Consider the following 13107-nt stretch of genomic DNA (forward strand, 5'->3'; position numbering starts at 1 on the left):
TGTAAAAATAGCATTTAGTTGAAATGACAGTTGTTAACGATCGGAGGACGTGATACGTCTCTACAATATAAAAACAGTATATGTTTTTTGATGAATAATGCCAGACACTGAGGTAATTACTAGATATGAAGGCTTTAGCTAAACTTGTTACAGCAAGTTAGGTTATCATTTCGACATATGCACTGAATCTGTCCTGAATGCTTATCACTTCATACAAACTGACAGACAGCAATTACGTGGTTCTGATTACTGAACTTCACAAACTAGAAAAATTAATGGATCAATGAATGAAGAAATCAATGTATTAACTAAGCACAAAATGACCAGAGGTTAAATGTCTGGTATGTCAGATTGTTCCCTCGATATAAAACACACTGCTGATTTAGTGGTGTGATTAGGAGCCACATCAAAAGGGAAGTCTGGGCCTGTGTTTTTCAGTTGCTCAATTTATATACAGTTCCCTTGTATTACAGAAAGAACTGACAATCCCCAGTCTGGCCACCATGTGTCACAATCACTCCATCAGAAGAGGTTTTTTTTTTTCAATATGCAACAGAAAATGTGGAGGTATGAACAAGCACACCCTGTCAGCATTTTCTACTGCTGTCAAAATCACCCCTGTGAGCATATTCATGGCACTATATTCTAGGATTGCTGTTTGGAAACCTACGTAAAAGAAGTTTATAAAAAGGGCTTAGCCTAGCACCTAGGAGACAGGTTTCCACAACACCATGCTTAAAATCAGTCTAACTCTACCTACGCAATAGCACCCAATGAAGCATACACTAACACTTGGTGAGGACTGCCTTGGGCCGTTTAATAGAAAGATGACACATACTCGTACACATGAAATAAAGCTTTAATTTAAGTTGTGACTATCACTTAACCTAATGCAAATAAAAGAGGCATTATTGTATTATTGCATTATACCATGTTACATGATACTGTAAATGAAGACACACACTGTAGCTGCCAAGACTAATATCCTTCAAGAATAAACACGCACCATTGTTTTTTCTAGTGGCTATTATAGGTGGGGCCTGTTTCTTGTCTAATCTGTAAATCCTTTTAATATAGGTAGCAGTGTGGAGTAGTGGTTAGGGCTCTGGACTCTTGACCGGAGGGTTGTGGGTTCAATCCCCAGTGGGGGACACTGCTGTTGTACCCTTGAGCAAGGTACTTTACCTAGATTGCTCCAGTAAAAACCCAACTGTATAAATGGGTAATTGTATGTAAAATAATGTGATATCTGTATAATGTGAAATAATGTATAATGTGATATCTTGTGACAATTGTAAGTCGCCCTGGATAAGGGCGTCTGCTAAGAAATTAATAATAATAATATAAGAAGTGTTTTTTTTTTTATAAAGCCTGTTTGTGCTAAGCAGTGCCTGAGTATCTATTTCGGACTGGTTAACAGCCCTAAAGAGAAGCCCAGGAGATCAACAAAGAACATAAACTGCGGTAGATAAAGTGCTTTTTACTTTGCTTTTATTAACAATATTGATTGAGGGCACATAACCTGCTCAAATCTTGCTCAAATCTGCGTAACCTGTTTCACCTTCAGCTCCCTGTTGTCACCTTAGCAACTGATCTGGCCACTACAGTTCAGTTGGAAACGTAACTTTAACTTTTTTTTTTTAAATTTTAATTTAGGTTTGAACTCCACCAAATGGAGCTGTACCACTTTTGATTCTCACTTTAATACAGTGTCCTGGTCAAATTCCTAATTATCTGGTTAGAATCAGAGACAGACCCTGGATGCCATTTTGGGAGACATATATAATGGGATTATGCTGTAGTCTAATTTTAATTAGAAATACACTGGAGCCTACAGCTGTAGTGGTATAGGTTAACATATGTTGATTGAAACCCTGGTCAGCATACCCACAAAAGAGTGCAGCCATACCCATGGCTGTTCTGCTTATTCCTAATTCTTAATCAGACTGGGACTGAGGCTCGAAGAATGACAGATAGTATCCCTCCCTCTGGGATACTCAGTAGTACCAGGATGAAAAAAAAACAAGATCCATGCTTATTAAATAATATCACTACTTCTTAGTCATGGAGCCAGTAAAAAATAAATCCTCAATATAGACAAACTGGTATTCCACATGCTGTGTGGCTGTGTGTGTCTGTCTGTCTGTCTGTCTGACTGTGTGTGGATGGCGTGGGTTGGTGACTGAGGCAGTTGACTAAAAGTTGCTTAGCACACAAAAAAACAGCAGCCTGCTCATAAATAATATGTTTATCGATTTTGTGTCTTCACTGCTTGACTGAACTCCAGAAATGAATCATTTAATTACTGGACGAAGTCCAACACAGCACAAAGTGTAAAACAGCTATAAAAGCTTGCTACTTCACTTTCCCTTGGCAGAGAAGCTCTTTGAACTTAATTTCCAAAATAGAATGAAAAAATACATAAATAAATGAATAAATAAATAAATGCTCTATACCACTAAAAGGAAACAATATGTGGCAACTTATTTTATTTGTATTACATAACAGTTATGACTTGTAGCCTTCAGCAGCCAGCATTAGCTTTTTTGGGAAAAGCTTTTCTTGAGTGAGGACAAGATAACTTGCCTGGAAGGAGGACGAAGCTGCAAGTATCGGTGAGTGAGCTGATGGACAGCAGAGGGAAATCCAACTGTTCTGAGGAAGACATTTTTCTAGCTATTGTCGTTATTCTCACCCATCACAGGCCATTTATTTTGCTGGGTTAATTTGCTGGCTGTTACTTTGACTCTCGCTGTAATCCAAGCGTGTCCCAAAAATTGTTTGAGGTGGGTGTATTTATTGTGTTTAAGTCACTATATTAACGCCAGGTTTAGTATGAAACTGCAACTAACATGCATTACCATTACAAGAACCCAGCGTAACTAACGCAGAGCACTCGGCACACGATTTACAGGAAACTGTCTCTTCTCATTCACACACAACACAGCGGCAGGGTAGAACTGGTGCCTCAAGGCCTATGTATTTTGCTGTCTCTATGGAAACAGTGCAACAAACTAAAAATAAGAATATCCCCATAGACTTGACATTTCTGGGACTGAATGTCTGACACTTTAATAACAGATATTATTATATTATTTTTCTTGATTGCTGTTATTATTTATTTTGGCAAGGATTGTGAGAAGGATTAAGATGTCAAATGTCCTTATTTTACTTTGGTACACTGGTTTAACCTAAAAGAAAAAATAGAAAACAGGATTTTGCAGATACAGGATGTGTCTGGGATATATCTGACTTCCTTGCTGCCCTGGTAACCGTGACCTTTAATTAATATCATTGCGCTACTTTGTTGGAGGAGAAATCGAGAACTATGTTCCTCACGGAGCTTTGCAATTGCAATAACCTGGCATGTCACTTCCTCCTTCTGCAAAGCTTGAGCCAATTCAAGTAGGAAATGCAAAGCAAAAGTCCTGTATTGATATTCCGGGTGTGTACTCACTTGTGAAGGACGGCGATCTCGTTCTCAATGTTGTTCCCTTTTCCCTCCAGGGCTTTCTTGGTGATGCACTTGATGGCAACGAGCCTATTTGTTCGCTTCTCCTCTGCTAGAACAACCTCTGAGAAGGCACCCCTGAAACACAGAGCCCACGGTTAGAGGTCTTAGATAACTAGTAAGATGTACAACTCATTCCCTATATCTGTGAACTATAAGCAATATGAAGGTACCACAACATTGTACTGCCAATGATAATACATGCAAGAGAGAGCTGGTTACCATGGTCAGAACAATGCCTCAAAACTATCAACATAAAAGCACACAAATAATTACTGGTACTGAAGCTAAATTAATTGTCAGCAAAGTGGAAGTGAGCCAGTTTGGAAAACACGAGTCTTCTTTAAATTGGTTGGAATTTGTTCTTTGCAGTATTTTTTTTTTTTGCTACACTGCTATTACAGGAGACTGTGAGTCCCTGTGCCTGTCACCTCCTTAACTTATGGAATCAAATTTCTATCCAGTGAAGCTCACCGTTTGCACTGAGAGAGACAGGAACCAAGAGAGACACAGTGAGAGAGAGAGAGAGCGACAAATAGTGAAGCAGAAAGAGACCATGAGAGACAGAGAGCGAGGGGCTAGCAAAAAAACATGCAATCAGTTGTAACAATTCGAACCATTAAAAAGGGGGCCTGGATTTAAACCTCTTAGATGTCTAGATTTGAATAAGAGGTATATTCTATTGCTTAGAAACATAAAAAAAAGAAATATACTGTTTTTAATGTTTGAAGAAGAAGAAGAAGAAGACGACTATAGTGAAAAGGAAGCAATTCAAGAGAACAGAAAAGCTTATAGAACATATGTACCATATGTATAATTTCAGCAACAGGTAACGAAAATGTATTCAGTTTTATCCCTGGGGTCCTTTCAGAGTTCAAGACAGAGAAAGAATGTATTGGGGGGGAGGGGGGGGGGGGGGGGCAGTTCATCTAATTCCCACATGGGGCTCAGGTTTCCAGGAAGGGATGCCAGGATTCCTGGAATCCTCTGTGACATTAGGATTCCGAGATGATTCCAATTATGGGAGGGAGGAGGGACAAGAGGGAACAGTGTAGAAAAGCCTCTGAACAGTTTGGAATTTACAGCAGCTTATCTTGGGCATCCTCTGAACACACAATGCTCATGCTTGTTTAATCTAAAGTAGGGGGTTGCTATTTCAGTGGAGTAGTAGCACACAACAGCCTGCAGGAGGTTTTTTGTTTTTGCAATTTAAAACATGAAACAGTGGATTTGCATCTGGCTATTTGGCATACACATTTTTTATTTTTCTGTCAATTAATTTGTGTGTTTTCTGTTTGTTTCAGTGCGCTTAAGGCTGCAGAGCAGAATACAGCAAAGAACAAAAAAAGTAGGAATAAAATAAAAAGGAAAAAGAAAACATGCCGTCTCTTACAACGTGTTATTATTATTATTATTATTATTATTATTATTATTTATTTCTTAGCAGACGCCCTTATCCAGGGCGACTTACAATTGCTACAAGATATCACATTATTTTTACATACAATTACCCATTTATACAGTTGGGTTTTTACTGGAGCAATCTAGGTAAAGTACCTTGCTCAAGGGTACAACAGCAGTGTCCCCCACTGGGGATTGAACCCACAACCCTCCGGTCAAGAGTCCAGAGCCCTAACCACTACTCCACATTGCTGCCAGGCTATGCTATTAAGCAGTTGCCATATCATTCCCTCCACACCGGCAGAATCTATGTGAGCTGCTATACAAAGAAAAACAGACTCTATATACATGTATATATTACACTTCTCTATTATAATGCTTGTTCCATGACTTCACAAGACCCAAACAGTAGAGACATCACACGCAAATGGTGATGTCTCTACTTTTTGCTTATCATTTTCAAATAAAATGCAGTAAAAGATAGGGAGGCGGGAGGATATCATTCAAATTGTCAGGGCGACATTAAAACAAACTGAAGGAATAAAAAAAGGGTACTGATTTTTTATTTATTTTGTTTACTTAATGGCTTAGGATATGACCTTTGAACAGGCTTGTATTGCAGAATTTGTGTGACTGTTATATTGTGGCACATGGAATTTAGATTGTGGTCTTAACTTATACAGACCTGCCTCTGCGTGCGTCCAGCCAATTGTTCATCACCAGCATTCAGGAACAATTCCACTTACAGGATGGGGACTCTTTCCCAGAGTAGGAGGGAACTAGGCTGCCCCAGGAGATCAATGGGCTAATGGCACAACGGTATGCTGATCAGAAGCAGCCCACAAGAACACAAGTTGCCTGTGGCTTTTCCAGCTGCAGCCCCTAGTCTGGATATCCAGCTGTCTTAGTTTTTAATGAATCATAGCACACTGATAACTAAAAACATTAAGATACGTGTAGCTGCATCAAATCTTCTTGGAGATAAAAAAAAATAATAACAACTATGAAAGTAACTGTGCAATAGACTTAACTCAGGTTTGAAGTTGGCCCTTCCATTCCAGCTCTTTGTTCCAACCATGTTCAAAATGATTTATCTGAACCAATTAAACCTTCATCCAGGTCCTAAAGTATTGAAGTATTTTATAAAATTGAATTGTGTATATTAATCTTGAAGAGCAATGGTTCTCCAGGAATTGAGCACCCCTGGATTTATTGTACGGTCAATTCAAAAGATACTTTCACTGGTTTTTTAACATTAGCAGTTTCATTTCCTTGGTGCAAGATTAACTTTGGAGTAAGACCTTGACAGCTCTAGTGCTTTGTATTTAATCTACACAACACCGTGTTATCGAAACAACAGTGTTTACTCTGTTGCTTCCACTGCCAACAGAATGTTCTTAAAATGGGACGTGTTCCCACTTGGTCTAGTTGTTTTTACACAAATAAGACATACTTCCCAAGAAGTAAGCTAAAGAGGGTTCCTTTCATTCTGAGCTGCAGATAGTTATAATGTTATCATAATATGCCTAAGGCAGCATGAAGTTACTTGAAACTGTACCAAATGCATACCTTATTCGATGCTCTTTAGGATAAGATTTTTTTTTTGTGGTACAAAATAAACAAAAAAGAAAATATACCTTCCACAAGCGTAGCAGCTATTTAAAATGTAAAATCTATGTTGCATGGTTCATGTCGCTAACAGCAACCCCTGGCTAGAGAGCTGCCTTCCTCCCGTATTGCGTCTGCTATCTCATTTTTAAAGACTCTACCAAGAAAGAGCCATTCGGGTGCATCAAATGAATGCAAAATAATAATGGCAATGGCAAAAATAAACCAAGCATAGAAAACTGAATTACAGAAATGGAGTCAATCTGAGGCAGCTATGCAGGCCTCTGCCAGTGATGGAAGCATTTCTGATCAACACAGACAAGTTGGTAAAAGCGTGGGCTGACATTTCATAAAAATTACAGTGCAGAAGACAGTTTGATCCCCCATTTCGAGTCCTTATTCAGCACTCTGCTGTTGCTCTGCGCCAAATTCTGTAGCGTCAGAAGACATTTCTCAGACTGAACAGAGTGCAGCAAATACGAACAGATATTCGCCCAGCTTTGAATTCAGTGTGGAAGTTGGAACAAAATGCACAGTATTATTAACACAGTTCTCTGTAGTATCACAGTGTACCTAATATTGTAGGAAGAATAAACAAATAAACTAAGAAAAAATAAATACATAAATAAGTGGAAAATCCAGTGGGTTGATTCGTGTGAGTTAATCTCTGCGAGTAAACGGCAGAATCAGTGGGGGATGTTCACAGGGCAAGGGATTCTGGGAACTGGAGGACGATTCCACCTGCGATAATCCTGCTGTCTCTGAGAATAATCTGTAGCGGGGTGTGGAGTTATTATTATTATTATTATTTATTTCTTAGCAGACGCCCTTATCCAGGGCGACTTACAATTGTTACAAGATATCACATTATTTTTTACATACAATTACCCATTTATACAGTTGGGTTTTTACTGGAGCAATCTAGGTAAAGCACCTTGCTCAAGGGTACAGCAGCAGTGTCCCCTACCAGGGATTGAACCCACAACCCTCCGGTCAAGAGTCCAGAACCCTAACCACTACTCCACACTGCTTCCTGTTCAGTCGGGATTACCACTTCTAAAAAAAGGCTGTCATAGAGCCCCACACCCCTGGCTTGGTAATGCAGATTCAGCCCTGTCTCAGCCCCAGTTGTATTGTTATGTTTGAATGAAGTTCATAATCATGGGAAATTTGCTTTGTTTTGTTTGCTTTAGTTTTTCAACAGAACACTACAGTCAAACACATTTTTAGGTTTCAAGGCGATTCCTGAGTCCAATATTCATTTTTGTGATTTATAAGGAGTTTACAAGAGCGCAAGGCGTATCTTGTTGTATAAGAGATGTCACTTCGTACTGCTTTTATTCTAAATACTGTGTGTATGGAATACCTTTTCCAGTCATGGTGGCTTATGAGTGAACATACAGTAACTGGCTTTTACAAGGTGAACATACAGTAACTGGCTTTTACTAGCCAAATATCAAAACAAACCTTTCAAGCATCACCTTGTAATGATACATTTAGTTAAACAGAACTACTGTTTCTAACTATGAAAAAAAACAACAGAATTGTGACAGTGATGTTGACCAAGCTCTTAAGGTTAAAGCTTCTCCATACTGATAATGTCATCAAGGCAGTTATCAAGATAAGGACTCAAATTAAAACCAGTCATCTTGTTCACACTCCAAGTCCCTCAGAGAAAGTGTGAAACATGCAGGGTTCTGGTGTGCAAGGACACAGGCCCCTGTGGCCAGGTGAGAGCAGGTGCTGGCATGCAACTGGGCATCTATCCTAAAGTGGTGTGGCTCTTTGGTTTGGGAGAGGTTCAAATTCAAAGCAGGGAATTCAACTAAACTGTACTAGTGCTTTTTGCATAAACACATCTACAGCACGATTTACCAAGGAAATTATTTTACCTAGTAGACAGCCTGAAGAATTCAAATGACACAAAACATGCATTTAGTTAGGCTGCAGGCAGCCAGAGCATGTGGAAGCTAGCCAATAAACCCAACAAACCCAACCAGTTTAAACACAACACTTCAGGAACACCCTTGTGAACTGAATGCTCTGCCTAAAGGAACTTTGCTTAAAAGAACACCTTTTTGGCACTGATGGCGATTGTTGCTGAACGATTCAAAACGGTACTGTTTTATAACCGGATAACTCATCATCATCAAACTCAAATTCAAATGGTTTATTCAATCTTTTCAAAACTGACTTGTCATCGCAAGAGTAATCTAGAGCTGGTGCTGCATTTTTTTTAACATGTGTAGGGGTGCTGTGTTAATAACCATTGTTAAAATTAATTCTTGTATTTATTACTGTTAGAGCCGCTGCTGCATGTTGACCTTATGTAGGGGTGCTTTGTTAATTTAGTTTGTCAGTTTTATTACCGCTCAATGTATTTGTTTTTTTATTTGATAGGAATCTGAATTCTCAGACTTTGTGCGTATCTAAATCTTTACCTGCATTTTTATAATGGTCTTTTAATCTTGGTTTTACCAGCAAACAGCAGCCCTTCTGTAAACGTGCCTGTATGTTCTACATTTAATGAAAGCATTCATTCATGCATTGATGTTATCTGTAAAGTCATTTGCCTGGTGTTTAAAGCGACTACGGTTACCCAAGTCAAATAAAGTCAAAGTATCCCAAGATAGTGTATCTCAAACACATAGGCAGTTTAAATGAACTATGGACTGCCTATCTTGAAGTGCATGCATCTTTTAAAGAAAACAGTCGAATGATTGTACACGAACAAAAACAAATATTAGAACAAATTATCAAAAATACTAAAGGCTGCACACTTGGGTATTAGGTTTCGTGTACTAACATGAGATCATCCTTCACTTCAAAAGGCTTAGTGAGGTAAGATATCAAGTCACATAACACATGTTTTGGTTTATGCCTTCTTCAGTGTTCTGAGTTCAGTGTACGGAAGAAGGCACTAGCAGAAACGTCAGTCAACATGACTCACAGCACTTATACCTGTATCACAAGGCATTCCATACTTTCACTACCCCCTGCAATAACCGTGCTCTACTGCACCGTAGTTCAGCAGGCGGCACTATATTCGTGTTTAGCTTTTGAAAATCTAGAACACACTAGGATCTACTCGTTTCCAAATTATGAAAGCATTTTAAAAAGGGGCTCAATATCCCACTCTTTTATCATCATGCACCACACTGATTAATAACATTTAAATGTTTTTATTCCTTAAAAAAAAAAAAAAACACAACAGAGTCAAACCACTTAGCTATATTCAATGATCTAGCAAAACAAGCTCCAAATCAGCAATAAAATAAATGAATCTTGTGAATAGCGAGGACACTTATCTTCCGGGGTAGTGAAAGGGGGCAGGCCAGATTAGTAATAGGCTCTGCCAGGGAATGATGTATTTCCAACACAAGCACGGCCTTGGTTAATAAATCTGTATTTGAAAGGTATTGTAGGGCTGGCTAGAGAATAAATCAAGGACCTGAAATAAAAGCATCAGTAATAAACAGTTTAAGTCAGAGTGTGGCTTTGCTGCAGACTGTAACTCATTGGCATCCCTGATCTAACTCTGATCTCCTCATCATCCCACACACTAAGCCCTTTTTGTGTATTCCTGCAAATAGGCCAAAATGGTTTTAGAAGCACCAGGGGATTCAGATCTCCGTTAATTGATCAGGATCAGTCCAGAGCTCGGAATCCCCTGGTGCTTCTGAAACTTTAGGATGTTTATAGATTAAAAATGTTTTTGCGAAGGCTTTTCCTTGTGCCTGGAGCATTATATTGCTTGACCTATGAAATATTGAACACTTTTCTGTGATAACAATTCAAGCCTGGTTTCCAGTTGGTTTGAATCAACTTCACTAATTTCTTTAACCAGGCTGGCTGTACAGTGACACGTGAGTGTATGTAATTGAGGTGATCAATGTATAGAAATGTCTCTGAAATTATCAATGTAATAAACAGCGGTTGCAGTTCAGGTCATAACGTGAATTGTGAATTGTGCCTAATAAATGGCATAAACTTAAAGTCTTCAGTGCTACTAATCCAGAACTTTTCAATAACTTGTAAATTTGTCACACAAAAGTATAATAATAATAATAATAATAATAATAATAATAATAATAATAATAATAATAATAATAATAATAATAATATGATGATGATGACTTGGCACTCCTAAGCAGCAAAAGGACAGAAAGGGTTAAAGTTCCAGTTCCCTACAACGGCAGAATAAAACAAAGGCAGCATATTTTGTGTTTGTAAGCGCTGTGTTGCTTTAAAAATTAACTAATCTCCAGGCGTATTTACAGACGTCCCCCTGGACTTCTGTATTTAGAAAACCTTGTTTACCTGGCACAAGGATATACCAAGTACTGAAGCGTGATGCATTTACAGAAACCGGTCCGAGGGCAAGCCTGTCTCTCCGAGAAGGAACCCTGGTACATCCTGGTACAGCTTTACTGATCAAACAATAAAGTTTGCAAGTCCCAAACTTACCAGTTTCTAGAATTTAGCACATAAACCAAAGAAGTGAAAATGTACATATAATACTTAATGCATTTCTGGCTTCTTGTGCATTGTAAATATGACCTATAAACATCATACACAATGACTGTCAATTCAGCCTAACAGATTAGTTCACAGCAGAACCTGTTTTGTTATTTTGATGCACAGTAATCTTGGGTACGCCCTCCAAAATGTTTGCAAATGGTTGCTTCCTAATGCAACAGCTTCAGTGCTTTGGAAATAAATCTCTTGAGAAGAGCTCAGGAGCTTCACAGCAACATAATGTGGGATAAATAGACAGGTTCTTCAGGCCAGACCAAGAACTGCTACTCTATCATTGACGGTAATAGAATGTTTGCTTACAAACTTTCTCCGAATGGTTGGGAGTTGGTAATGTGAGAGCAACCAATGCCAAAACCAGCCAAAGCTATTCCATATGTATTGTACACATTTCCAGAATATAATGTGCACCCTTTTAAAGATATTGGTAGAATTCCACACAAGCATACCAGAGACTATCCACACTGGGAACCTGTAGTTGTATTTGAACAGACATTTATTGCATCTGAATTCATTCAAATGTTTTAACTTCCAAGAAGCTGAGAGCAATCCATCATAGTATGAACAGCAAACATCCAACAAGGCCACAAGAACAGCACAAAGAGCACTGAAAAGAAATGCACAGAAGTTCTTTTTCTCAAATGGTTGGAAGTTTGTTCAGAATATTTGAACAGTTCAATTTGTTTGGCTTCCTAGTCAAACCTTTAAGCTGTTTGTGTAAGAACAGTGTTTGGTTATTTAAAATAAAAGGTTAATTAGAAGTTAGTGTTCTTTTTTCCTTCATGCATCCGTTAGTAAAAATAATTATTGCGATTCTGAACTCTGTTGTAGATTATAAGATGTTTTATTCAATACAGTCGAACGGCTGGGTATTCCATTGTCCCTAAGCACAGGTCATAACAGAATTAAACCAGACAATACAATGTTGTAGTTAATATAGACTTAACCTTATGACATCACTTTTTTCCTTTAACCCAATCAGAAGAAAACAAGTTTCTTGGTTACAGTGATACAAATCTCTTCTCAGCCCTTGAAGTATCTGGCTCTGTCCAGTTTCCCCTAAATGGGCTAGCTTTTATGCCCCCCTCATAAACCAACTGTACTTTCTAAGCAAAACCTGTTTATATCTAGTTTACTATTTGGGAAGATGTTTATCAGTAGGTTTGAGCTCTGATACAAAACAGTGGTCTCCGCAAAAGGCAAATATATTTCATGTTAGGGCTGGACATCAAACGATTTGTTTTTACAGCACTGTCCTGTTGGTCAGTCTTTTATTCCAAAGACAAAAGCCAGGATACAATCAGCTTCCCAGGTTCTAACCAGAATTCAGAGACTAAAAGATGTTAATCAGATCCCTAGTCTCATTAGAAATTTAACCAGAACCTATGCTCAATTTATGAGTTGTATTCTAAGACCTAACAATTCATTTATCTCTAAATAAAATGTTCCAAAAAAAATAATGTGGCTTCTGTAAACAAAGGCACAAAGTATGAAGACAGGTATGTTAAGTTAAATCATAAGGCATGTGGTTTGGTTTGCTCGGTGTATGGGGAAAAAGATAAAGTTATAATATAGAAACCAGCTAGAGAGAGTCTGGACAATTTCATTCTCTGGTGAAATGACCAAGGCTTGTAAAACAGAGATTTGTTTTTTACACCATTTCTAAAATGAAAATACATGTTCGCTAGAACATGTGTTTCTTTCGAAACTACACATTTCAGACCTATATAATGAATGGGTGTGCATGGATGAGAAAAAATATGGAACTATTTACTTTAAATCACATAAATAAACCTTACAATACTCAATATTGGTCTGTGCCGATCATTCAACGATTTCTCCTTAGTACAGTATTATATTCCAATGTCTACTGTATTGTATTTATATCTGGTGTCCTTTGCGATCCTTTTGAAAATGAGATCTCAAGAGTTTTTCTTTTAAATGACACCGGTTTGGATTGTAGGGGTCTATATGGATTACGGTGCATCCTGGACTAGCTTTCAGAGCAGACGGTGATGCCAGCTCACCCAGCCCAGCTACCTCAGGAAACT

General features: G+C 38.3%; 1 protein-coding gene across 3 annotated transcripts in view; it reads right to left on the bottom strand.

The window, feature by feature from the left end:
• The window catches only part of LOC117971363 (calcium/calmodulin-dependent protein kinase type 1-like), a 53988-nt gene that overhangs the window by 12706 nt on the left and 28175 nt on the right, over nt 1–13107 (bottom strand). For all 3 annotated transcript variants that reach the window (XM_058999734.1, XM_034919567.2, XM_034919568.2), the window contains exon 3: nt 3458–3589. In XM_058999734.1, the coding sequence (XP_058855717.1) occupies nt 3458–3589 (132 nt within the window). The remainder of the gene's footprint in view (nt 1–3457; nt 3590–13107) is intronic.

The sequence above is a fragment of the Acipenser ruthenus genome, chromosome 25 (genome assembly GCF_902713425.1).
Source record: "Acipenser ruthenus chromosome 25, fAciRut3.2 maternal haplotype, whole genome shotgun sequence".
Classification (NCBI taxonomy): Eukaryota; Metazoa; Chordata; class Actinopteri; order Acipenseriformes; family Acipenseridae; genus Acipenser; species Acipenser ruthenus.